The sequence below is a fragment of the Lepidochelys olivacea genome (genome assembly GCF_965140295.1).
Source record: "Lepidochelys olivacea isolate rLepOli2 genome assembly, chromosome: 7".
NCBI lineage: Eukaryota > Metazoa > Chordata > Testudines > Cheloniidae > Lepidochelys > Lepidochelys olivacea.
In genome coordinates this window covers 25,551,904-25,576,716 of record NC_140417.1, presented here as the reverse complement: position 1 = coordinate 25,576,716, position 24,813 = coordinate 25,551,904, and the positions used below count along the sequence as shown (strand labels likewise).

The following is a 24,813-nucleotide window of genomic DNA, read 5'->3' as shown; positions in this document are numbered from 1 at the left end:
CCCCACTGAAAGAAGAGTTATATTTCACATGCACAGTAGTGCCAGTAAGGGAAATGTGAGGAAATTTGTTATTTTTGAATGGTCTCTGTGGGCAGCCACCCTACGTTGGGGCTGCAGCTCATGGGGTGAGGCAGGCTACTGGAGCCTAGGCCTTCGTACTCTACCAGCTTCCAACCCAGGGCCTTGGCAGGCTGGTTTGGCTTTGCTTACCTCATGGTGCCTTGCATCAGTATCAAGTCAGGAAGTGACCCAAGGAAACTATCTTCCTGTGCATCCTATCCAGCCACCATCTGTTCTTGCAGAGCACCACCTTCTGGGCTTCTAGCCCTGGTCACAGTCTCTAAGTGCTGTGGTTCCTCAGTTTCCAGGCTTGGTTTTGGCACAGCTCAAGTCTTTCCCTGGAGCTCTCAGGGCACACCCTTCCGTCTGGCCCACCAGCCTCTGGCTGCCTTTTAAACCCCGCCTCGAAACCAAGCACGCTCCACAGGGGTGGAGAGGCGGGGCTTCCTTAGCCCAGAGTTGCTCCTTAACCCCTTCCCGTCCAATGAGGGGTTTATACACCCTGTCATAGTGCTGTAAATCAGAAGTAGTCAGCCCTTACACTCTTTCCTTCCATCTTCTGTGGAATGCAGCAGTGGGAAGTTCATTTATATGAACTTTATTCTTTTTCCTCCATTTTTTCCTCACCCCTGTTTGAGATTCCAAGTTGTTGCATAATTTACTGGTGTGAAGCTGGGAATTTTAGTTTCAAACCTTCCCCTAGATGGAGCCAGCATCATAACTTTCACAGCTTGTTCTTGTCAAGTCAGTTATAATGTTTAATCAAGTCCCTAGGTGTTCCAGAATCACTAAGAAAGGGATAGATAATAAGACAGAAAATATCGTATTGCCTCTATATAAATCCATGGTATGCCCATATCTTGAATACAGTATGCAGATGTGGTTGCCCCATCTCAAAAAAATATATATTGGAATTGGAAAAGATACAGAAAATGATTAGGGTATGGGACAGCTTCATATGCGGAGAGATTAATAAGACTGGGACTTTTCAGCGGGGAATATGATTGAGGTCTATAAAATGACGGGTGTGAAGAAAGTATTATTTATTCCTTTTCATAATACAATAACTAGGGGTCACCAAATGAAATTAATGGGCAGCAGGTTTAAAACAAACAAAAAAGTATTTCTTCACACAATGCACAGTCAACCTGTGTAACTCTTTGCCAGAGGATATTGTGAAGGCCAAGACTATAACAGGGTTCAAAAAAGAACTAGATGAATTCATGAAAGATAGGTCCATCAATGGCTATTAGCCAAGATGGGCAGGGATGGTGTCCCTAGCCTCTGATTGCCAGGTCTGGGTGTTGGTGGTAGGGGATGGATAACTTGGTAACTGCCTGTTCTGTTCATTCTCTCTGGGGCACCTGGCATTGGCTGCTGTCAGAAGACAGGATACTGGGCTAGAGAGACCTTTGATGTCGTAAGACCGTCCTTATGGTCTCCCACTACTGCTCTGTAATAGTAGTATAAGTCATGACAGTATTACTATTTGTTGATTATACAAATTAGTCTTTTGAAAATGTGACATTTGTAGAGGTTTTTTGTTTGCAATGTTAATTTAAATTAGTTTGTTTTTCTTATTAAAAGAGACTAAATGTGGAATTTTACATTTCAAATCCACATTTTAAAGTCCATAAATATGAATGCTACTAACAATGTCCTTGTTTAATTAAAATTGCAGCAAGAAATTATCTTTAAGTCCTATTTTAATTTATTTTTAAAGTAGCTGTAATGTCTGTGTGGAATTTTTTTCAATATTACTATTTAAAAGCCAACAAATTTGGAATTATAAAAAAATCACTAATTAGAAATGTAGTGAATTTTGGTTATTTTGCTTTTATTATCACCAATGGCTTTGTTAGAAAATCAAAACTCTCAAGGCAGTCCTTAAAATTAGGGAGACAAGGTGGATGAGGTAATATCTTGTATTGGACCAACTTCTGGTGGTGAGAGAGACAGACTTCCGAGCCACACAATGCTCTGCTCTTCTTCAGGTCTGGGATGGGAACTCCCAACATCACAGCAAAATGCAAGGTGGAGCATTTTGCAGTGATCCTGGGCATTCCCCTCCCAGATGTGAAAAAGAGCTCAGTGTGGCTCGAAAGCTTCTCTCTCTCACCAACAGAAGTTGGTCCAATACAAGATATTACCTCATCCACCTTGTCTCCCTAATATCCTGGGACCAACATAGCTACAACTACACTGTATACTTAAAATTAGGATCAGTTAATTTTGCAGTATCTTGTTATAAGGAAACAGTAGCTCTGTACCACAGTAGTTTTTATTGCAACATAGCTAAGGTTAAGACTCTGTCACAGATATTTTTAGTAAAAGTCAAGGACAGGTTGTGGGCAATAAACAAAAATTCCTGGAAGCCTCCAACCTGTCTCTGACTTTTATTAAAAAATACCCTGACGTGGGAGGGACAACAAACAGAGCACTCCCAGGGCTTGCAGCTGCTCCAGCCTTGCTGCTGCTCCTGCGGCAGGTGCTGAGCCCAGCTGCTGCAGCCCCAAGGAGGGCTGACCCAACTCTGGCTGCTGCTCCAGCAGGCCGCCCTGCCCCAGAAGAAGTCAGAGATCCTGGGACGTCACAGAACATGTGACCTCCGGGACAGAATGGTATCCTGAAACATAGTATAACCAAGCAACTCATGCTTCTATGAATTTTGTCATGATAATTACAGTAAATATAAATTCCATGCCTGCAAGTTTTGGTATGCTCAATAATAAGCTGTCTGGCATAATTTGTAATTAACATTGTTTAATTACATGCTTATCAAATAAGTATTTAAAATGTGTACTAAATTTTCCCATTTTAATAATTGTAGCATATCTGCTCAGTGCTTTGCATTAAATATAACTAAAACAAAATCTCTATCAAAAAACCTGCTATCTTCAAAGTTGCTTTTCCTCAATAAAACCTGAAAATAATAGTGTTGACACAAGGACATAATGACTTTCAATATTGAATATAATGAGATACACTTTAGAGATGGCATGGGAATGATATCCTGACTTGCTAGATCCTGCCGGTATGTGAATTTCCTCATTTCAATTAGGTTTTAGTTACAGCTTTGATGGTCTTTCAATGGATATAAGGTATAAATCTCTCAGTCTTGCAGTCTTTACTGAGGCAAAACTCATTAAGTGTGTATATATAATTGCTAAGAATTAGGTATCAGAATTCAATAGAATTGAGCCCTGTATTTTATTTTTTGGTTTACTTTTCTATTACGATGGAAGGCTAGGTTGTTTGTTCTTAGACTTTCTGATAGTTTAGAAAATTGCTGACACCACTGTGAAGAAGAGAAATGCTTAAAATGCACCACAAAACAACCTAAAACAAAATTAACATGTTAAAACTTGAGGATTCACATGCATTTTCTAATCAAAGATAATAAAGGGTGGAAAATAGTATTGCCAACCTCATATATTCAAAAATGGTGAGGGAGAGAGGGAATCACCCTACCAAAAAAACATGATTAGTTTAAAGTATGACATTTTCAGCAATAAATTTGGGATTTTTTATTTGCATTCTGGATTTTGAACCTTCAGGATCCTACTTTCAAGCTTCTCTCCATAATCATGAAGGCTAGAAGTTTTGCTCTACTTAAGACATTTTTTTTAATCACATGATTGAGAGGTCTGGGGGTTTAAGGAAAACACCAAATCTAAAATTGAGAGAGTTGACAAAACTGGAATAATAATGTCATTATCCAGAGAAGTCAAGCTTGAATCTTTCCCAATACTAGAACTAATCTGACAGATTTTTAAAAGAGGTAACTATTTATGTAGTTGTCATAAATATTCTTTGTTAACATGAAAGTAATAAGCTACTCTGCAAAATGTCCTATGAAGTAATTACAGTTACTGACTCTAAACATGGGTATTTTAAGTTCCTATATTTTTCCTTTCAAAATAATTAAACAACCAGTATGTTATTAGGTTACAGCTTTCTTCTGTCATCCACAAGGATGTGTCAACATTTTCTTTTTTATTTTTATAGCGTTTTCCATTAGGGGGCGATGATGAAGTTATGAGCTCTACCCTACAACAGTTTTCAAAAGTGATAGATGAGGCAAGTGTTGAATGTGTTTGGCTTACCTTTAACCTTTTCTTAGTCATGTATAGATTTCTCAACTGACTATCATTCTTGGCTTTGTGTTAGAATGAGCATTCAGAAATAGCTTTTATTTATTTATTCATGATGGTAACACTTTTATTACTTGCCCTTGACACAGTATAAAATTGTGTGGCCTGAAGATAGAGAATCAATTCAGTGAAGTAAGATTACATTGTTTCTAAACAATGTACTTTTTATGTCCTGTAACTTTATGTAGGCATCTGCCATAAAAATTGTTACACTACAGAACTAGAAGGTAGCGGATTTATAGTATAAGTATTAATTGTAGACATAAATTGATTCCCCTTTCTTCAATATCTGTTCACACCAAAGTGAATAAACTCTTTAAATCAAGGGAAATTTCAAATATACACTATCATTTATAATTAATGTTGAGGTAGCACCCCAAAACTGCAGTTAAAATAGGGGACCCATTGTACTAGACATTTGAAGATGCCATTTTTGGTCAAACCAGTGCAGACCAATTTAAGACATGATGAAGCAAGTGAATGTAAAAACATAATAGGAAGGAAATTGGAAGGGATAGGGAAGAAAAGGGTAACAGTAATTTTCCACACTTAATATGAGGTTTCTGCATTGATAGTTCCATAACTTACTTCTCTATATTTAAAAAGCTTTTATCAGGAACTCTTATTGGCTCTCTATCCAGCCATGATCATTTTGCTATTTTATGTGGGCATCACAACAACAATGGATCTTGAGGGATTTGAAGGAGGACAAGGCAATTGAGACGTTACACATTCATTTGGCGAAGATGCTCCATGAAGAGTAGCATGGCAGTAACTGTAATGGTGCTTGAGGGGTTAAGTGACAATCAAGGTTGGCATAGTTGTCATGATGGAAAAGTGGCTTGATAAGGTAGAAGAGCAGAAAGTAGGTAAGGTCATAATTGTGAGGTATTAAAGGTGTGAAAAAGAAGCTTCACTTGGATGCAGTGTAAATGGCAGACAGTGGAGGGATTCAAAGAGGGACGATATGGTCAGACTCACAGGGACATGCCTTTATTGGACTAGAGAAGGGTGATATAGGTTACAGCATTAAATGTTGGAGATGATGAGATGTTGAGGAGAATTTTAGCTATGTGGACAAAGAGAAAATGTTTTTGAAGAAGCAGCCATGGAATTTGGACATGGCCTGGGTGTTAGGGCCAAAAAAGGGAGGAGTCAAAGGTTACCCACCCCAAAGATTATAGGCCAGGGCTGTAGAGAAGATGGTGGTGTCATCAACATTGACAGAAAATGGGGGGGATGGGAAGGACTTGGGAGGGATAAGTAAGGAATTCTCTTTTAGCCACATTAAGTTTACATTGATGAAGAGTCAGAGAGGTTGTGATGTGGGATTGGATGATGGAAGACAGATCAAAATTTGAGAGGTAGATTTGGGAGTCATTAGCATAAAGATAGATAAAGATTAGATTTAGATAAAGATTCAGTTGCTATCAGATAACCGAGAGAGTGAAAATATATAAAGGGAGAAGAAGAATGGGCCAAGAACAGAGCTCTGTAGAACTCCCACAGAAAGTTGTTAATGAGATAAGTACATGCTGAAGAAGTCAGGGAGAAGGGAGAACCATGAGAGGATAGAGTCCTGAAAACTTCAGCTGGATAGGAATTTTTCTGATGAATCAGGGTGTAACCCAAGGTGCCTAGGGCATCCCACACTGGAAATGCCAACGACAGGGAAGGCTGCAAAAAAGAGAGATGATTTCCCCAAAACTGGTCGTTAACACTGTAGTTAGATTCATCAACCAGTCACAAACTCTGCTTTTGATCCACCGCACTCGTTTATCAAGAAGCTGAAAGAAAAGAAATCACATAACCCCCTTTATTGCATTCCACTCTCTGGCTCTGAATCAGCAAATAGATCCAGTAAAGTGAGAAGTTACTTAAATCTCTGTTTACTCTACAAAATGTTCTTCTGATCCCCAAAGGGCCAGCCGCACTACCAGATCAGTACTAGTTTGGATCTTACCCAAAATACCATGCTGCCAGCCAATCCTTTAGCATCTAAAAATGGTTTATTAGTAAAGAAAAGAATGAGAAGAGAGTTGTTAAATGATCAAAGCAATCAGATACACACATATGACTTCAGAGTCCATATATCAGGTCCTTAGCAGCATTGGTGAATTTGCTTGCTTGTAAAATCCTTCTGCAACACATCCAAAACTTGGATGGGTTTATCAGTCCTTTGTTCAAAGCTTCAGTTTGTAGAGAAGTTACTCCAGAGGTGAGAAGCAGGGTTAAAGATAAAATGGAGATGTTGCAGTTGCCTTTTTATCTCCTTTGCCATGTGGCTTGTACATCCTTTGCCCCAAACACAAGCTCACAGCACATAGGCATGGAAAACCAGTGTTGCCAACTCCACATAGCAGGAAGTCACCAGACAAACCCTGAAAAGTCACTAGCTGTAGCTGTTTAAGCACTCAAAAGGAGTTAAAAATGTCACTGAACAAAATTTCCAGAGAATTCAACAGAGAATTTCATATATATATACACACGCAAGTGTAGTCACAAAATCATTCATAAGCAGCTCACTAGTGTTAATAAAATCCATTCCATGCTCTTTGTAGTATATTCTGTTGCACAGCAGAAGCAACTACAAAAATACATGGTCATCATCAGGAGGGTGCCTCTGCTCATTAGGAAGGAAACTGTAGCCGTCTGCTCACTGGGAAGTGCACTCTGTACGCTGCAGCCCAGGTTGGCTGGGGTTGGTTAATTTCAGCTGAGCTTCCCTTTCTTGCCAGCCTGGATTTGAGCTGACAGGTTAGTGAAAGGGAAAGTCCAGAACCAGAGAGAAGAGGACATTCACCTGACCTGAGCTTGGCACAGGGAGCCAAGAAAATAGATTTAAAAACAAAAATCTGCTAGCCGGACCCCTTTCCCCTGCTTCGAGGTTTCATTTCTGAAAACAGCTGGGCAGCTAACCCGAGGCCAAGCCAGGGCAAGGAGTAAAGGGGAACTGAAATCAAGCCAGCTCTACCTTTGATCCTGTAGTAAGGGCTTCATTCAGGGAGGCACAGTGCCCCCCCACCCCATTGGGGCACATGGGCCTGTCTCATCTCACCTCACCTTCCCGGCTCTTCTCGCTGGCTCAACTGCCTTCCCCCGCCCTGCCCACTTCATTAGCCATCTTTCCCTGCATCACAGGGTGTGCTACCTACTGTGGAGCAGTGAGAAAGAACACATCTGGGTAAAAACAAACCCTGGTTAATGTGCTGCTCTCTCCAAAATGCACCTGGCTTTAGCAAAGTATTTAATTAGCTGCCACAAACTTCTTTTCCTCGCCTGCAGATTATAGTGATCTCAGCCCAAGAAACAGTGGAATGTGATTCCTTCTGAGGACGTGGTCAATTGAGATGTAACTACATTGACTTGGTATGCAATAGAATGTAGTAAGAAGAGCATGGAATGGGTTCTATTAACATTATTGAGCTGCTTGTGAATGATTTTGTGACTATAGATATTGGTACCTTCTTTCTCTGAATGTCACTGTTATTGGCAGTGAAAGTCACTAGATTTGTCACTGGTCACTTTGATGTTTATTTTCTCACTAGGGAAACCAAAAAGTCACTAAATTTGGTGACAAAAAGTCCTAAGTTGGCAACATTGGGAAAAGCTCTTGGAGTCCTCTGTCCACAGGCATGTCCCTTCAGGTCCTGCTGACTCATAGGCTTAGTCCCTGGCTTCTCTCAATGGGTTCATTGTACAGCTTATTGCCTTTGATAGGCCATAGAGCAGGCTGGATAATGCTGATGCCAATCTGTCTGGGTATCACCCAGATACACAGCACAAGTTTGAGTTATCAAGTATACCACACGTTTATATGTATGTTTGAGTTATGAACAAGCTTATCCTATTTAGCAAATCATAACTTTTCCACTGTTAACTTACATGGCATATCTTGTGTAAGATTCATTGCAATTTTGTAATATTGGTATCGATAATATTATAAATGGTCACCTATATTCCATACAGCATCTCACATGGTTTTGTTGGAAAATGCAGATTCATCGGACCCAAAATGTTTTGCAGAAACGTGTGGTTCAGTCCTCCAATGAACAACAGGCAAGGTTATGATAAAACCAAGCCTAACTGCCTCACAGTTTGCCTGAAAGGCCGCTGGGGAATCTGGGCTTCCAGGGTCTGGGTCTGCCCAAATAGGCAGGCTGCCCTAGGGCTGGAGACCCCAGAGTCCATGGCTCTGGGCAGCCTTGACATGCAGCTAGTCCCAGGGTTTCTTGGGTTTCTGCTGCTGTAGAGATGGAAGCACCCGTTTCTGAAACCCTCAGGTCAGCTACAGCTCTGGCTGCCAGGGCATCTAAGCTTCTGGCTCCCTCTCAGTCCGCTGCTGACCGGGAGCTCACAGATCCTGCGAGCCATGGCTGAACCAGGAGCCTCGGGGTGGAGCTTCCAATGTCAATTTTGTTTGTTTGCTTAGTTCTATTCCTAAACAAAAACTAGACATTTCTAAATTTCCCCTGGAACAGAAATTGTGATTTTTTTTTTTCAATCAGCTCTGTTGAAAACCAAGAGAGGACAAGTTTTCAAGAAAGGTATAATTATCAGCTAAAAAGCTATATGCTTATTCAGTTTCCATACATAATTAAGTGTTTTCCATACTGACCTATTTTATTATAACACAAATCTGCAGGATCTCAGTGTGCTTTGGCATTCCTCCACATAGATACAAAGACTATATTTTTTAATATCTATCTACAGTGTGTAAACTTAAGTTCTCCTAAAGGTGACCTACAAAAGTTGAATAAAAAAATCCTTCCGTTACTGCAACATGTACTTCATGCTGTTAGCTGCAAGGCTGAGGGGGACTCAGTTACTTTTTAACATGCATTTAAAATTAAAACTCTGTATTGAATGTCCTTTTTAGCTTGAAGTAGTTTGCAAACATGGCTGAAGCTCGGGAGAGATATTTTAATGACTTGCTTGTCATCTGTAAGTGAAATTTATACCAAAGCAACTTTGTTCATGGAGGCTATTAAAGCCAAGCGGAACTGCAGTTAGTAATATTTTCCAAAAACTACTTATAGCTGACTATTTGCTCTTTTGTTTTTTTCCCCTTACAGCTCAGTTCTTGTCATGCAGTACTTTCAACTCAACTAGCTGATGCCATGATGTTTCCCATTACTCAATTTAAAGAAAGGGATCTGAAAGGTAGAGTAGTCAAACTGGTTCATATAGTAGTTTTTATCCATAGCTCTTGCTCTACCTAATTACAGGCTACATCACTTAATTTACACTGGAATATACTCCAGCTGTCTCAAACTTGTATATTTTTAATGTAAATCATTGACATTAGAACTGCTAAACAGATATTTTAAAAAACTTTGTCCATGTTTAAAGGAATTAACCCTATGTCATGTCAACAAACATGGTAATTTCTTTCTGCAAATAAACGGTTCTGTTCAAGATCTAATTTTTGCAATAGCCTTTCACATAGGTGATCCCAGTAAAAATCAGGTTTCAGTTAAAAGATATAAATAATTTGTAGGTTGTAGCCTATTTCCCAAGGATGTTTGTCCACATCCAATGCCACCATATAAACTTGTAATGACTGGCAGTCTCTATTCAGAGTAGATCAACAGTATAATAGGTCTGGATTTCTAAGGTAGTTTGCCTGACACTGCTGGTAAAATAGTTGGCTTTAGCAAATGCTTACAGTTTGTGAGCACTTTATTTTATATTAAACAAAATAAGATGCACTTCTTTAATAATGTGAAGTGGGTAATTATTGTAGATTTTATTTGCATACTAAATTTACTAGACTATTGAATACTGGTTTCAAGTATGTAAAATACGATGAAGTTTTTAAAAAATAACTAATTAAAATTCCTAACGTAAGACATTCCATACTAATAATGTGGACACTATACTGAAGGAAAAACAATGGCTCTGTCATAATCCGGATAACTCTTTGTGGATTTCAGAAAAGATTATTTTCCTTTTCTGTAGGTGCGATGCCAGGTTGCAGAAGTGATTATGGAACAAAGTAGACAATGTTATTTTTCAGAACAAGGAAGCAATGGTATTTTTCCAGTCAAGTCTAAAATTACTTTTCATAGTCCTCAAGGGTGGCCATTAACTATGTAGTGGTTATTGAAAATGGTTCCTGATGCCATACTTGCAGCTGAAAATTTGCTCATTACAAAAGTGCAAAACCTGCAACTGAGGTTGCAACTCTAATGAGACCATGCTCCTCCTTTATATATTCTACAAACACTTCCCGTTTACGTCAGTTACCTAGCTGTGGAAGTGCTTGACGTTCTCATGGACCCAGAGATAGAGGCCACTTTTCTTCAATCTTTTAAAAAAAAAACTAGAACACTATCAAATATTCACATTATAATAATGTTATATTTTCTTCTGATATTGGTCTCTTATTCAAATATAATATTCTTTGCAGAGATATTGACTTTAAAAGAAGTTTTCCAAATTGCCAGCAATGGTAAGTACACCTGAAAAGTTTAATTTTCCTGTGAATGTTTGTACGACAGAATATAACATCAGGAGGTAGGGTGGGGATTTAAAAGGGATTTTCAATGAACATAACTTTCCTAGCTTTCTTTGAAAATCCCAGTCTCGAGTCTCAAAGGTTTACGGAAAACTGGAGTCATAAAATTAGTTTGTTTGGTGGCAAGGTGAGCCTCCATAGCCCTGCCCTGATACTGCTCACCCTGCCTCAGTCCCCTCCACCACCCACTTCCCAGGAAACTCACAGATAGTAATCTCTCTTAGCACCACATGGCAAAGTATTAGTAACAAACTTAGACAATAGTTCTGAATGCTACATAAACAAAAGAATCTTCTGCTTCTCCTGGGCCCAGGTCTCATTTCTTTTCTGCTCTCCTACAAAGCACTGACTTTCAGAGCTTTTTTTTCCTCTGGGAGTATCCTATTTTCCAGGGCCAGGCACAGGAGCAGCTTCCCTCCTGTAACCCTCAATCCTTCTTCAACCTATTAACCTGGGGATTACCCTTCTCCAGGGCTTACCAGAAGAGCCAACTGCCCTTCTACAGCTTTCTACTCTAACTGAGCTCTCTTGCCCTTTGAAGTCATTCAATGACCCCTTCCTAGCTAGGTCTAATAATTGAGCAGAGCTATCTGATTCCTAGATGGGAGAGTAGCTGTTCTGTCACAGGCAAAGCTGGGCCTGACTCCCTTTAAGGGGCCAGTCAGCCTGTGACAACTTACTTACAATACCTTAATGAAAACATAACTGAAAATTAATGCAGTTACTACTAACTGATGGAAACAAAACACTACATATAGTAAAATTAGAATGACAGCGTATTGCTGTTTAGGTCTTAGTTGGTTTATGAATTTCTGTGCTCTATGAAATAGGGATTTGCTTAATTAATGGAAGTTTAGTTCCCTAAAATTGCTATTTCATATTTATTTTTTCTGTGTTGGGTGCGGTAATGTTGGTTTAAAAATGTAGTTGGTGTTTGTTGGAGAGGGGAGAATGCACTATTTAGTCAGGTTTCAGAGTAACAGCCGTGTTAGTCTGTATTCGCAAAAAGAAAAGGAGTACTTGTGGCATCTTAGAGACTAACCAATTTCTTTAATGTTAACCCTTTTCGTATATGCTAATAAAGGGGACAAGCTTTAGATGGAATCTATTTTCTTTTACAGAATAGAATATGCAAATAATTTTATTAATAAAAGTGCTTCTCCATTTCAGAAACTGTCACTTGACCACTTTGAAGAATAATAGGTATTTAGGGAAAGTTTTCCTGACAGTTCCTGTTTCTAATTTTTGTGAAGATACTTGCATAGCTGTTTAGAATTTGTCTCCAGTTTAGGTAGCTAGAGTAGTAGAATGATAGTCAAGAGAACAAAAATTCTTCTTCAAGAGATGTCCTTGTGAGTGCTCCACTCCAGGTGTTGGTGCGTCCTTGCGCCTTAGCTCAGAGATTTTTACAGCAGTACTCGTACCAGTCATGCAAGCACAGAGCCTGCCTCCCTGCTCTGCGTGTACCTTAATAGTGTGCGTGCACGACTGGTCTCCTGAGTTCTTTCTCTACCATCCCTGTCCGGTGCTCAGCAGACTCATTAGAGAATTTCTTCTCTTCCTTGTTCAACTTGTTTTCCCTCTTAGTTTAGCTTACCAGTAATAGTTAAGTACCCTTTCCCTTCTCTTCTCTTTATATATAAAAAAAAAAAATTTGTTCCTGTCAGTGCAGCCGCTTCTAACATGCATGGCTCTCCAGGTTTTAAGTGCTGCTCTAACTGTAATGATGCCGTCCCTCTTTCAGATGGCCATTTGGCCATTCTAAATGTATTAAATGTTTGGGGGAGTCCCACATCCCCCAAAAATGTGCCCACTGCAGCAAGTTGAAATCCAGGGCACACAAAGACAGGGAGCTGCGGCTAAAACTGCTCCTGCTGCAAAAATCTCTCGGACCAGTCTCAGATCCGGGCTCTGACTCTGCTGTACACTGCAGCCCCGCCTACTTCAAAGAGCCCAAAAAAAAACCTAAAAAAAAAAAAGCTGCGGCGGTCACACTAACCTCCGGTGCCAAGGCTTCAGGCTTTCAGTTGCTGGCCTCTCACTTGGCACTGTTCAGCACCACAATGGAAGCAGTGCCGATGTATACGAGCCTGCCTGACCGGCCACAGGCTCCTCTCGCTCTCCCGGCACCGTCAGCCTTTGAGTTAGCTGGCTGTGACAGAACAGAGGAATCCCACCTCACAACAAATTCCTCTCACTCAGCCCTCCCCTCACAGAGGCACTGTGGCACTGCAGTTCACACACACAAGGGGACTCCTGGTGTCACCTAACTTGCAGTCACCCCTACTTAACACCTACTTCTCTCTAGACCCTCAGGCAAGGTCCACACAGCTTTCCTCCAGTGATGAGGAATCTGGGTTGTGGGGAGAATTTTCACCTTATCAGATCTCCTGTCCACAGACCCCACTCAAGAGAGGTCATAGAAAAGCTGCCTCGTCCTACTCCGAGGGTCATGCCCCATGGTGTGTGAACCCCTGGATGGCACCACCCATGCCCTTCCCACCACAGTGGCAATATTGGGCTCCTTATACTCAGGACCACGCTCATTATACCAGTGCAGCCAGGTGTGAGACCAGTTGTTCTGCCTGATGAAGCATTGCTTCCTCCCTCCTTCTCTGACGTCTTCGGACAACTTCTCAAAATTTCAAGACCTGTTTAAAAAAGTTGCCAATGAGCTACGAATTAACCTGGAGGAAGTTCCTGAACAGCAGCATGAGCTAACTGACATCCTGCCGCCCTCGTCTTCTTCTAGAATTGCATTACCTATCAATGCTGCCCTTTTAGAATCTGCCACAGCCATTTGGCAAACCCCGGTTGCAAGCCTACCTACGTGTAAGAGAGTAGACCGAAAGTACTTTATTCCTTCCCGCTCCATCCCTTTCCGACAAGGACAGTAAGCGATTAGATCTGCTTGGACGTAAGGTATACGCTTCTTCCACGTTGCAGTTTTGCATTGCTAATTATACAGCTGGTCTAGCAAAGTACGATCACAAAAATTACAATAAATTCATGGACTTTATTGATCACATTCCAGAAGAAAAGAAACAACAATTTACAGCCATAGTTTCCGAGGGACAAATCATCTCCCGCACTACTCTTCAAGCTGCCCTTGATGTGGCCAATACTGCAACACAGTCCACTGCTGCAGCAGTCATGTTGCACTGAGGGTCGTGGCTCTCCTACTCTTCCTTTCCCAGGGAGGTCCAGAGTACCATTGAGGATCTCCCCTTCGACGGTGACAAACTATTCGCCTCGATCACAAATGACTTACTCCACTCCGTGAAGGACTCCAGGGCAACTCTCCGCTCTCTAGGAATTCAAACCCCTATGTCAGGGTTCCCTTCCCCCTCTGAACTCTAGGGTACAGATGTCGGGCCCTGCACGAAAGACCCCCTAAGCTTATTTCTACCAGCTTAGGTTAAAAACTCCCCAAGGCACAAATTCTCCCTTGTACCTTGGATTAGGTAACTGCCACCACCAAGTGATTTAGACACACTCAGGGAAAGGACCACTTGGAGTTCCTACTCCCCCCAATATCTCCCAAGTCCCCAAACCCCCTTTCCTGGGGAGGCTTGAGAATAAACAAGATGAGCACAGACCAACCTTGGGTTTTTTTGTTTTTTTTAGGACACTAAAAAAAAAACCCAATCAGATTCTAAAACAGAACTTTATAATAATAAAAAAAAAAGGGTAAAAGAAGCACCTCTGTAAAATTAGAATGGAAGATAATCTTACAGGGCAATCAGATTCAAAACAGAGAATTTTCCTCTGGGCCAAACTTTAAAGTTACAGAAAGAAAACCAGGAATACACCTTCCTCTCAGCACAGAGAAAATCACAAGCCAAAACAAAAATAATCTAATGCATTCCCTTGCTAGTACTTACTAATTCTAATGGAGTTGGATTGCTTGCTTCCTTGATCTGTGTCTGGCAAGCTCACAGAACAGACAGACCAAAACCTTCTCCCCAACCCCCCGCCCCCCCCCCCCCGATTTGAAAGTATCTTGCCCCCTTATTGGTCCTTTTGGTCAAGTGCCAGCCAGGTTACCTGAGCTTCTTAATCCTTTACAGGTAAAAGGATTTTGTGCCTCGGCCAGGAGAGATTTTATAGTACTGTATACAGGAAGGTTTGTTACCCTTCCCTTTATATTTGACACCTATGACCAGAATAGATACCAGCCTTACCAGCGACCACACTACCCCACATACACCCAGCAATTCCATAGATCTCACAAACAACAGCAGCGCCAGAGATCCAGGTACCAACGCAACCGTCCCAACTTCTCGACAGCATCTCAACCCCCTCCAACCAATAAGCAAATTTGAAGCCTTGGTCGAGGGTATAGAAAACAATATTCCCACTTCAGCGCTTACACCGCCTGCCCCTATTTTTGGTCACCGCCTACACCCATTCTCCGATCAATGGAGCAATATTACCACCGACAAGTGGGCTTTAGAGGTTGTCACAGTTGGCTGTTCTATCCCTTTCCTCTCCCCACCTCCCATCCACCCACCCTCCCCGTCCCTCTTCAGGGACCCCTCTCACAAGCAACTGCTCCTCCAAGAATTACAACATCTCCTTCAATTGGGGGCAGTGGAAATCGTGCCTGAACAACACAGAGGGAAATGTTTCTACTCCCATTTCTTCTTAACAGTAGAAAAAAGAAAAAAAAAAGGGGGGGGGGGGGAGATGGCTACCGATCCTCAACCTCAGGCAGCTAAACTAATTTATCAAAAAGCAAAAGTTCAGAATGGTTACCCTCAACACCACAATCCCAGCCCTGGAGCAAGGCGATGGTTTTTAGCCCTCGACCTACAGGACGCTTATTTTCATGTGACTATTCACCCAGCCCATAGATGTTTTCTTGGTTTTACCCTCGGTTCTACACATTTTCAATACAGAGTGTTGCCCTTCGTCCTATATACTGCCTCCCACCCCAGTTTTCTCCAAACTCCTAACCAGGGTTATGGCCCCCCTCAGGAAACGAGGTTATAATATTTCCTTACCTCAACGGTTGTCTCCTCAAAGCCTCAGTGTTCGACGAAGCTCTTTGATCCATGCAGATTACTGTCGCTTGCTTCCTTTCCCTTGGCCTGCAAATAAACAAAAACAAATCCACCTTATTTCCTACCTAACAAATGGAATTAATAGGAGTGCACATGGATTCCCAAACGGGAAAAGCGTCTCTCCCACTGAGTCGTTTCAACACCATAAAACTCGTGGTTACAGAACTTCGCAACAGTCCCCAGGTCACTGCACAAGACTGCCTGCAACTATTAGGCCACATGGCCTTGTGTACTTTCGTGGTAAAAAATGCACGCCTATACATGAGGTGCTTCCAAGCTTGGTTGGCCACGGTTTACAGACCGAAAGTACATGCTCTAAACAAGCCTCTATCCATACCCTTCAGAGTCAAAGACTCCCTCCGATGGTGGACAGTTCCCTTTAACCTCTGCTCAGGAGTCCCTTTTCTCCAGGACTCCCCATCACTCATAATGACTACCGATGCATCTCTCAAGGGATGGGGAGTGCACATTTCCCACCACGCAGCCCAGGGGCTGTGGTCTTCCACCGAAGTCTCCATACACATAAACGTCCTAGAACTGCGAGCCATACGCAATGCCTGCCGTCACTTCCTCCTATTTATTCAGAACGAACATGTTCGGATAATGACAGACAACATCGCTTGCATGTTCTATGTCAACAGGCAGGAAGGGGCTCGATCTCACTCACTTTGTACAGGAGCCATGAAGCTCTGGAATTGGTGCCTCACGAACAACATTGGGATATCAGCTGCCTATCTTCCCAGGGCCCTGAATACCGCTGCGGATGAACTAAGTAGACGTTTTCCCTGGGATCACGAATAGGAGATAAACAACAGGATCATACGCAATATATTTAGCGTTTGGGGCTATCCAACCCTGGACCTCTTCACGACTGCGAAGAACAAGAAATGTCCCAAATTTTGCTCCAGAGCGGGATTGGGTAAACGTTCCCTAGAAGATGCATTCCCGATCTCATGGGGCCCAACACTTAATGTGTGCTTTTCCCCCAAGACTGGTTCTCCACAGAGTTCTGACAAAGTTACCAACAGATCGTGCCACGGTAATTCTGATTGCCCCGTCACGGCCCAGACAACCATGGTTTCCGTTCCTCACCATAATGTTAATTCGCCCACCGATTTCATTGCCCCTCACTTCGAACCTCCTATCGCAGCAACACGGCCAATTTCTTTGCCCCCCAACCTGTCCATGCTTCGCCTCAAAGCTTGGTTCCTACATGGTTCTCCCAAAATGAACTAGCATGCTCTGAGCAGGTTCAAAGAGTGCTCCTACATAGCAGAACACAATCTACTCGCATCACCTATCTCCGAAAGTGGAAGCGATTCACACAGTGGTGCTCAGCTAAACAACTTCCTCCTACTTCTGCACCTCTTCTGCCCATACTTGACTACCTATTAGACCTTGAGCAATCTGGCCTTTCTTTCAGCTCCATCAAGGTCCATTTAGCTGCTATTACAACTTTTCATGACAAGATCGAAGATACCTTTGTTTTTGCTCATCCAATCACCAAGCGTTTTCTCAAAGGGCTCCAATCCCTATACCCGGACATTAAATCTCCTACCCTTCCATGGGACATTCACTTAGTATTATCCTGCTTAACTAAACAACCGTTTGAGCCCCTAGCCACTTGCTCCCTCTTACACCTCTCTATGCAAACAGGATTCTTAGTGGCAATCGCCTCCGCCAGACGTGCAGGAGAAATAGCAGCTCTCATGGCGGACCCACCGTAAACACTATTTTTTAAGGACCAGGTTACCCTCCGACTACACCCTAAATTTCTTCCAAAGATGCATTCGTCATTCCACATCAATGAGCCGATACACCTACCAACCTTCTTTCCTAAACCACATGCAAACTCTCTTGAATCCACAATGCATACATTAGATGTACACAGGGCTTTGTCCTTATATTTGGATAGAACCAAGCCCTTTAAAAACTCTTCTAGACTCTTTGTCTCCATTGCAGAGTGCCCCAAAGAGACACCTATTTCTATCCAGAGACTTTCAAACTGGATTTCTGACTGTATCCGACTGTGCTATCAAATAAAGAAAGTTACGCCTCCAGCCAGCATCAGAACTCCCTCCAGTAGATCTGTGGCTACCTCCGTGGCTTTTCTACGCAAAGTTCCTCTGGCTGACATCTGTAAAGCAGCCATTTAGACTTCTGAACACACATTTGTTAAGCATTATGCCCTTACTCAAGGCCCTCTCTCTGATACACGATTAGGCAAAGCTGTATTATCTACTGCATTCCTACCAAATCCAAAGTCCCTACGTCCTTGAGAGACACTGGTTTTAAGTCACCTGGAGTGGAACACCCAGAGGGACATCTCTCTCTCGAAGAGGAGGTTACTCACCCTGTGCAGTAACTGACGTTTTTAGAGATGAGTGTCCCTGTGGGTGTTTCACTACCCACCCTCCTCCCCTTTACTTTGGAGTTGGGGTAGCCTCCGTTGTAGATAAGGAACTGAGGAGACCGGTCGCGCACGCACACTATTAAGGTACACTCAGAGCGGGGGGGTAGGCTCTGCGCGTGTGTGACTGGTACGAATATGGCTGTAAAAATCTCCCAAGCAAAGGCGCAGGGATGCACCAACACCTGGAGTGGAGCACCCACATGATCACGCATCTCGAAGAACGTCAGTTACTGCACAGGGTGAGTAACCTCCTCTTATTCATGAGATTTCATTTTTTAAAAGTTAGAGGTTTTAATTTTGGAGAGCTTTGTGTTCCAAGTGTCAGTGAAAGAAACCATTAAAAATCTAAGTGGTTTTATTTTGTTTCATTGAATTTAAATATTGTCCATTACTGTATCTTTTCTATGTTTATATATTTGCTTAATTTATTAAATGACTATAAGATATTAAATATTTTATTATTTAGATCATGATACTGCTATTAACAGATACAGTCGGCTGTCAAAAAGAAGAGAGAATGAAAAGGTTTGTGAGACGTACTTTTAAGCAGCCTCTTTAGAGGAGGTAAACCAAAATATTATAGAATAGACATAATCTCCAATGATAGCAAATAATATAGCATACAGAGTAGACTTTACTTAAAGTCTGATAGTTCAGGTTCTAATAGTCGAGACAACTTTGTACAGCAGACAAAAGCTGCTTTTGCATTGTAAGAGTGGCATGTAATATTTTTAAAATGCTGTGAGTCTAAGGATGCAATATTATATTCAGGTACATTTGGTTAAAGAGAGAACTCAGTGCTGGAAAAACAAAATGCAGGGTTTGGTTACCATGGATTCCTCCTCCATAATCTTTGGAAAAGGAGTCATGGGGCAAAAAGTGCTATTTCTGATATACAGTGGATTTTTTTTTAATAGTAATGTTTCAGTGCTGGTTGTAAATAAACCTGTACAGAAAGGATATGCAAAACAAGTCACAAACTTTGTGACTTTTTTTTTCTCTTTAGGTCAAGTATGAAGTTACAGAAGATGTGTATACTTCCAAGAAGAAACAGCATCAGACCATGATGCATTATTTCTGTGCATTAAATACTCTTCAGTACAAGAAGAAAATAGCCATGCTGGAACCCTTGCTAGGATATATGCAAGCTCAGGTGAATATGTCAAACACTGAAAGTTGTAGCTTTAAAATAAGGTTGGAGAGTACCTTTCACAGCGTTGCTGGTAGGAACTTTCTCACGGCATTGTTGGTGACTGTTGAGTAAATCTTTGGCACTGACAAGTATGCAGAGAAGCTAAGAATTGAATGACTATAGCAATGGTATGGTCTTCTCACCTCCAGAAGAAGGGGTTCTGCAGTTCAGTATTGAAGCACATTCTGAGGGAATGATATGGGGAAGCTTGTACTTTTACTCTCCTTTGGCAGCTGTTCTGAAGAAGACTTAGGGCTTGTCTACACTGCACTGCAGTGAAGACTATGCGGGGGTGTAGATCTCACTGAAGTCTTGTGATCTAACTATCCCATGTGAACACTGCTGGTGTGAACTGAAAGGTACTGAATTTGTGTTAACGTAGTCCTGTTTGAAAGAGGACTATGTTCATGCAAACTACGTACCTTTTTGTTCAAGCCAGCAGCGTCCATGTGAGGCAGTTAGGATTGCAACAGTTTGGTGCACTCTGCAACTGATGCCCCCCATAGTTCTCACTGTGGCACAATGTAGACCTAGCCCTAGAGTCAATCATTGCAGTCTCATCACTGCTGGAATGCTGGAGGCACTGGAATGGTGTTCACAATCATTCTGGCTCAGTTTAGTAGCTAACTTAATAAGATAATTGTTAACAATTCAAATTTCTTTTTACATATATGTTCAGAGAGAATATGACAAATCACTTTCTGCCTCTGTCACTAAGTTTTAAAAAGAAACTGTAGCCCACAGGCTTGCCTTTACTATAGTCACTGCCTTGCCTTCATTATACTTAGCTGTTTTCATTATATTCAGCTGTAGCACAAGAAACCTACTGTATCCTGTAAGACATTAGTGAAGCCTAAGCTAGCACAAGTGTGGTTAAGTAGGCCGTAACTCTTGGCATAGATCAACGATTACCTTTTTTGATTTTAGGAACAAAGAAGAGCTTGCTCACTAGTAGGAGGTAGAATGTTCCAGTAAGTGCTACCACAAGAAACATGGAAGTAGTAACCATAAATGGTAGTTACACCTATAGAAGAAGGACACCTCAACATTAGTAGGATGAGGAAATACAAAAAAGGAAAATGGCAAAAACCCCTATTGAATAATGCATTTGATTTAGTGGCCTCAGCATAACACAGAAGTTGCATCCCAGCCTGTGGGGCTAAGAGAGAGATATAGCCCTTGAAAGGGGCCAGAATGATGGCCACTGGTAATGAGGAGGAAAGTGATGGTGATGAGGAAGATAATGACTAACATTTCAGATTTTCCTGCAAGGGGTGATCTGAGTATATGGACATGCAGATGTACTTCTGTAGTGTCTCTGTCTACCTCACTGAGTTAGTGTTTGTGATTTTTTTTGCTAAATGTATTAATAAACTACTTGGAAATATAGAGGCGTTCCTATAGTGTGAGTGTTGCAATTGTGCACTTCGGGGTTCCCAACTATATAGTAATTTTAATAATACTGGGCCTGATCTTGGGGAAGAACCTGTCAACCCTCAAAGTGATAACTGGAATTCTTAGATTATGTATTAATTATATTGATTACCAATGGATCAGGCTACAGAACTTGAGTCATCATTCATTTTCTTTGCTATGTGAGTATATTTGGTGAAACTCTGACCTCATTGAAATCAATAGCAAATCTCCCATAGATGTCACTGGAGCCAGGAATACACCAATCTCCTACTTTGTTTTTATGCAGAACTACCCATAAGAATTGTTTAAGTGTCTTTTAAAGTGAAGTCGCAATGAAAATTATTTTTGCTCAAACAGATCAAAATTTTGTAGTAAAAAACAAGCTAATATAGAGACCTTGTGAGAACATGTCATTACCAGAGAACTTAGCCTCCTCTTCTTTCCCTTCATAAAAGGATTATTTTACCCCCATATTGTGATTGAAATGTTTCCATGTTCTTCTTCAGTATGAGTACTACTGCTTCTCGTCTACAGCTCCAGCATAGAAGTAGGAACTAAATTTGAATATCTTCTGCTGTAAAGCCGAACAATACAGCTGCATTCTGTTTACATCTTATCTGAGCGGTGTTGTGAGGCGTGAAGGATATGTTCCAAAATCTTTAGATTTAGCGGGACAGATAGATCAACAATCACAATGATTTTAGAGTTCCTACTATTGGATCTATTACTAGGGTTTTAAAAGAACAGAAATAGATGGGTTTTGTTTGGTTTGTTAAGTGAAAGGTTTTTCTCTCTCTTTTAAGATAAGTTTCTTTAAAATGGGTTCAGAAAATCTTACTGAGCAACTGGAAGAATTTTTAACCAATATTGGCACAAGTGTACAGAAGTAAGTTCTTGTTCTTATTTGTTTAATTGTATCCTTAATGCCTAATTTTGCCTTCACTAATTTTCTTTTTTGAGTCTGCCTACTGCTACATCATCTCCGTTAATAACACATTGTATTTTATGCTATTTTAGTGTTCGCAGGGAAATGGATTCTGAGGTAGAAACCATGCAGCAGACCATAGAGGACTTGGAAGTAGCTAGTGATCCATTATATTTACCTGATCCTGACACAACAAAATTTCCTGTCCATAGAAATCTAACACGGAAAGCTGGCTATCTGAATGCAAGGAAGTAAGCTACCTACTATTATTTTAAAAAGTCAGAAGAATTTTACTCATTTTAAAAAAAGGCACGTTGGATAAGGAAGTGATGTTTATAAAAACAGCTATATTGGACTGTACCTAAACATTTAATTGGTCAAATTGAACTAGCCACAGTGAAGCTTGATATGCTTCCTTTCTTTATATTCTCCTCACGATAGATTGAGTTGTGGATTATTTAGCATTAATTTTTGGATTTTAGTAATTGGCCCACCTATTAATACTTTGCATTATTCATTCAGTGATCTTAAAGGAAAAGTAAGTGTTGTTCATGCCATAAGACAGAGACACTGAAACAGAGAGATCAGGTGACTTCCTCATAGTCACAAGAACCTAGCAGTCAGGAACAGAGACAGACCTTCTGATTTCCACCTAGTGGTTAGAGAAATTATGCTCTTTTGTTAATAAAACTTAATCCCCTGGATATTTGTGCCTACAAAAGAAATATGGAGATATATGTATTTATTCATTATTAATTGGGTTGTAATCTCTGAAAAAGCCAGTATTTGAAGGATTAATACTATATTATGTTGCTCATTTTCTATGTAAAATACAACTTTAGGATAAAAAGTTTGGGTTACAGTAGAATAAGAGTTTGTACTTCTGAAATATAAGGAAAACACGTTATGCATTATACTAAACAGACTTTTGTGAACATGCATGGTAATTCAAAGGAGTGCTCTTTGGCCCACTAGAGGGAGACATTATTCCACATATGTAAAGGCAACCTATTGGTTTTACAGTTGGTTTAAAAACGAATGAAAGCTATAAAGTTCAGTGCGTGTGTTCCCAGTTTATACCATGTTCTGCATACATGGAGAACTTCATAAAAATCAGTCTAATGTTACAACAAGAACCTAGAGGAAAAGTACTTTCCTGACCTTGAACTATGAATTATTTAAATAGTTCAACTTTTGTAGCTAATGTTGAAGTGAGAAGATCTGTACAAAAACAAAGATGAAGTTCTAGTGTTGGGTATTCTCAGTGCAATACCCCAATTTATTTATCATGAAATTCCTCTTATATAGATCTGCAGAGGCTGTATGCTGTGGTCCATAGCTCCTGCAGTCTCTTCCTGTGAATCAAATAAATACTTGGGGTGGAAAGTGATGGATCTTTAGTTGGCTATGTTGATATTAATACTTGACATCTAAATTAAGTCTTCTCAGTGGATTAAAACAAAATGCATTGTTTTTGTTAAAGAACTCTTGATCCTACCACCAAAGGGGAAAGGAAAAAAAAAGACCCTTTGATTTTTGTGACCCATAAAGCAACGCTCTAAACACCACTGGTTAAAACACAATTGGTTTAACCTTTACTTCTAATTACGTTTCTTATAGCTGTAACAGTTGGCTAGCATATTACTTTTACATGGTTCATCATATAACTAGGATATTTAAACCAGTTTAGCTTAAAGTAAAAGGGTACAAATGGTGAAAAAACCAACTAGGTTGTGTAAATTAATCTAGGACTTAGTGAAAATCTATTGGGTTTTATTTTCTTAAAAAGACTTGGAGGTCTTGTTTTTCTGATTTTCTTTTGTATTTTTCTAATTTAGAGGTCTGACTTAAATATGCAATCCACTAAATCAGTGTCTCCCTTCTTGTTTTAGTAAGACTGGGCTGGTGTCTTCCAGTTGGGACAGACAGTTTTACTTTACTCAGGGTGGAAACCTAATGAGTCAGGCAAGAGGTGACGTAGCTGGAGGACTTGTCATGGACATAGACAACTGTTCTGTGATGGCTGTGGACTGTGAGGACAGAAGATACTGCTTTCAGATAACATCTTTTGATGGCAAAAAGTTAGTATTCATTCTTATGATAGTGTTATCAGTAAATGACGCTATATTCATTAACTAACTGGAAAAAAAAGACAAATTTCAATTTTGGCTGGTGAAAATTTGAACAGGGGTTTTTGTTTTGTTGTTTAAAACTCTGCCTTTTTTTCCTTCACCATATCCTAAACAGCCACATGGAGCTGCTGATAACAGGTTGGAATAATCAAAGCCCACAACAGTTCCATAACCATAAATGGTTATATTGCATGTTGAACAAGCTGTAATCTATATTCATTTAAACTGTGTGAACGTCACTTTTTATTTGGACAATTCCAAAACATTTGCACTGAAATCTGAATATGTATTAAGTGACAGGTTTCAGAGTAACAGCCGTGTTAGTCTGTATTCGCAAAAAGAAAAGGAGTACTTGTGGCACCTTAGAGACTAACCAATTTATTATTATTATGCTCTAATAAATTGGTTAGTCTCTAAGGTGCCACAAGTACTCCTTTTCTTTTTGTATTAAGTGAGACTCAGAGTGCTAGCATGTGGGATAGCTTTCCATTTGTTGTTGGAGCAATGCTTCTGGGATTTAACCCTCAAATTTACTTTATTAACAAGATGTTTATTAGTATAAATACAGTATACCATAGTAAATACATTTATTATTATTACTTAGGTTTGTCCAGCTCTAAATAACTGAGATGTCAAACAGATAAAATTCAGTGTAATTCTTGCAATTTTTGCTGAGCGATAGTCCCGTTCAAACATTTAACATTCACTACAAACCCCAGAATCCTTCCATACAGCTTTAAGTGTAACCTCTTACTTCTGATGTCCATAGACTAGACTTTCAGGCATGAAATGCAGTCCTGGACTCGTAGAAAATGAGCTGTTGATTTATGTATGATATCTGTGAACTAAGTATGTACCCAAGCTTGAAGATACTTTTAAATAAGATTTGAACACAGCCTTAGCTGTTTGTAATGCAATTTCATTCTAAAGATCAC

General features: G+C 40.5%; 1 protein-coding gene across 1 annotated transcript in view; it reads left to right on the top strand.

Moving 5' to 3' along the window:
• The window catches only part of APPL1 (adaptor protein, phosphotyrosine interacting with PH domain and leucine zipper 1), a 53,047-nt gene that overhangs the window by 8,467 nt on the left and 19,767 nt on the right, over nucleotides 1-24,813 (top strand). Inside the window, exons 4-11 of the mRNA XM_084635354.1 lie at nucleotides 4,069-4,140; nucleotides 9,290-9,377; nucleotides 10,627-10,668; nucleotides 18,680-18,738; nucleotides 19,220-19,366; nucleotides 21,625-21,707; nucleotides 21,839-21,997; nucleotides 23,639-23,827. Of these exons, the coding sequence (XP_084491480.1) occupies nucleotides 4,069-4,140; nucleotides 9,290-9,377; nucleotides 10,627-10,668; nucleotides 18,680-18,738; nucleotides 19,220-19,366; nucleotides 21,625-21,707; nucleotides 21,839-21,997; nucleotides 23,639-23,827 (839 nt within the window). The remainder of the gene's footprint in view (nucleotides 1-4,068; nucleotides 4,141-9,289; nucleotides 9,378-10,626; nucleotides 10,669-18,679; nucleotides 18,739-19,219; nucleotides 19,367-21,624; nucleotides 21,708-21,838; nucleotides 21,998-23,638; nucleotides 23,828-24,813) is intronic.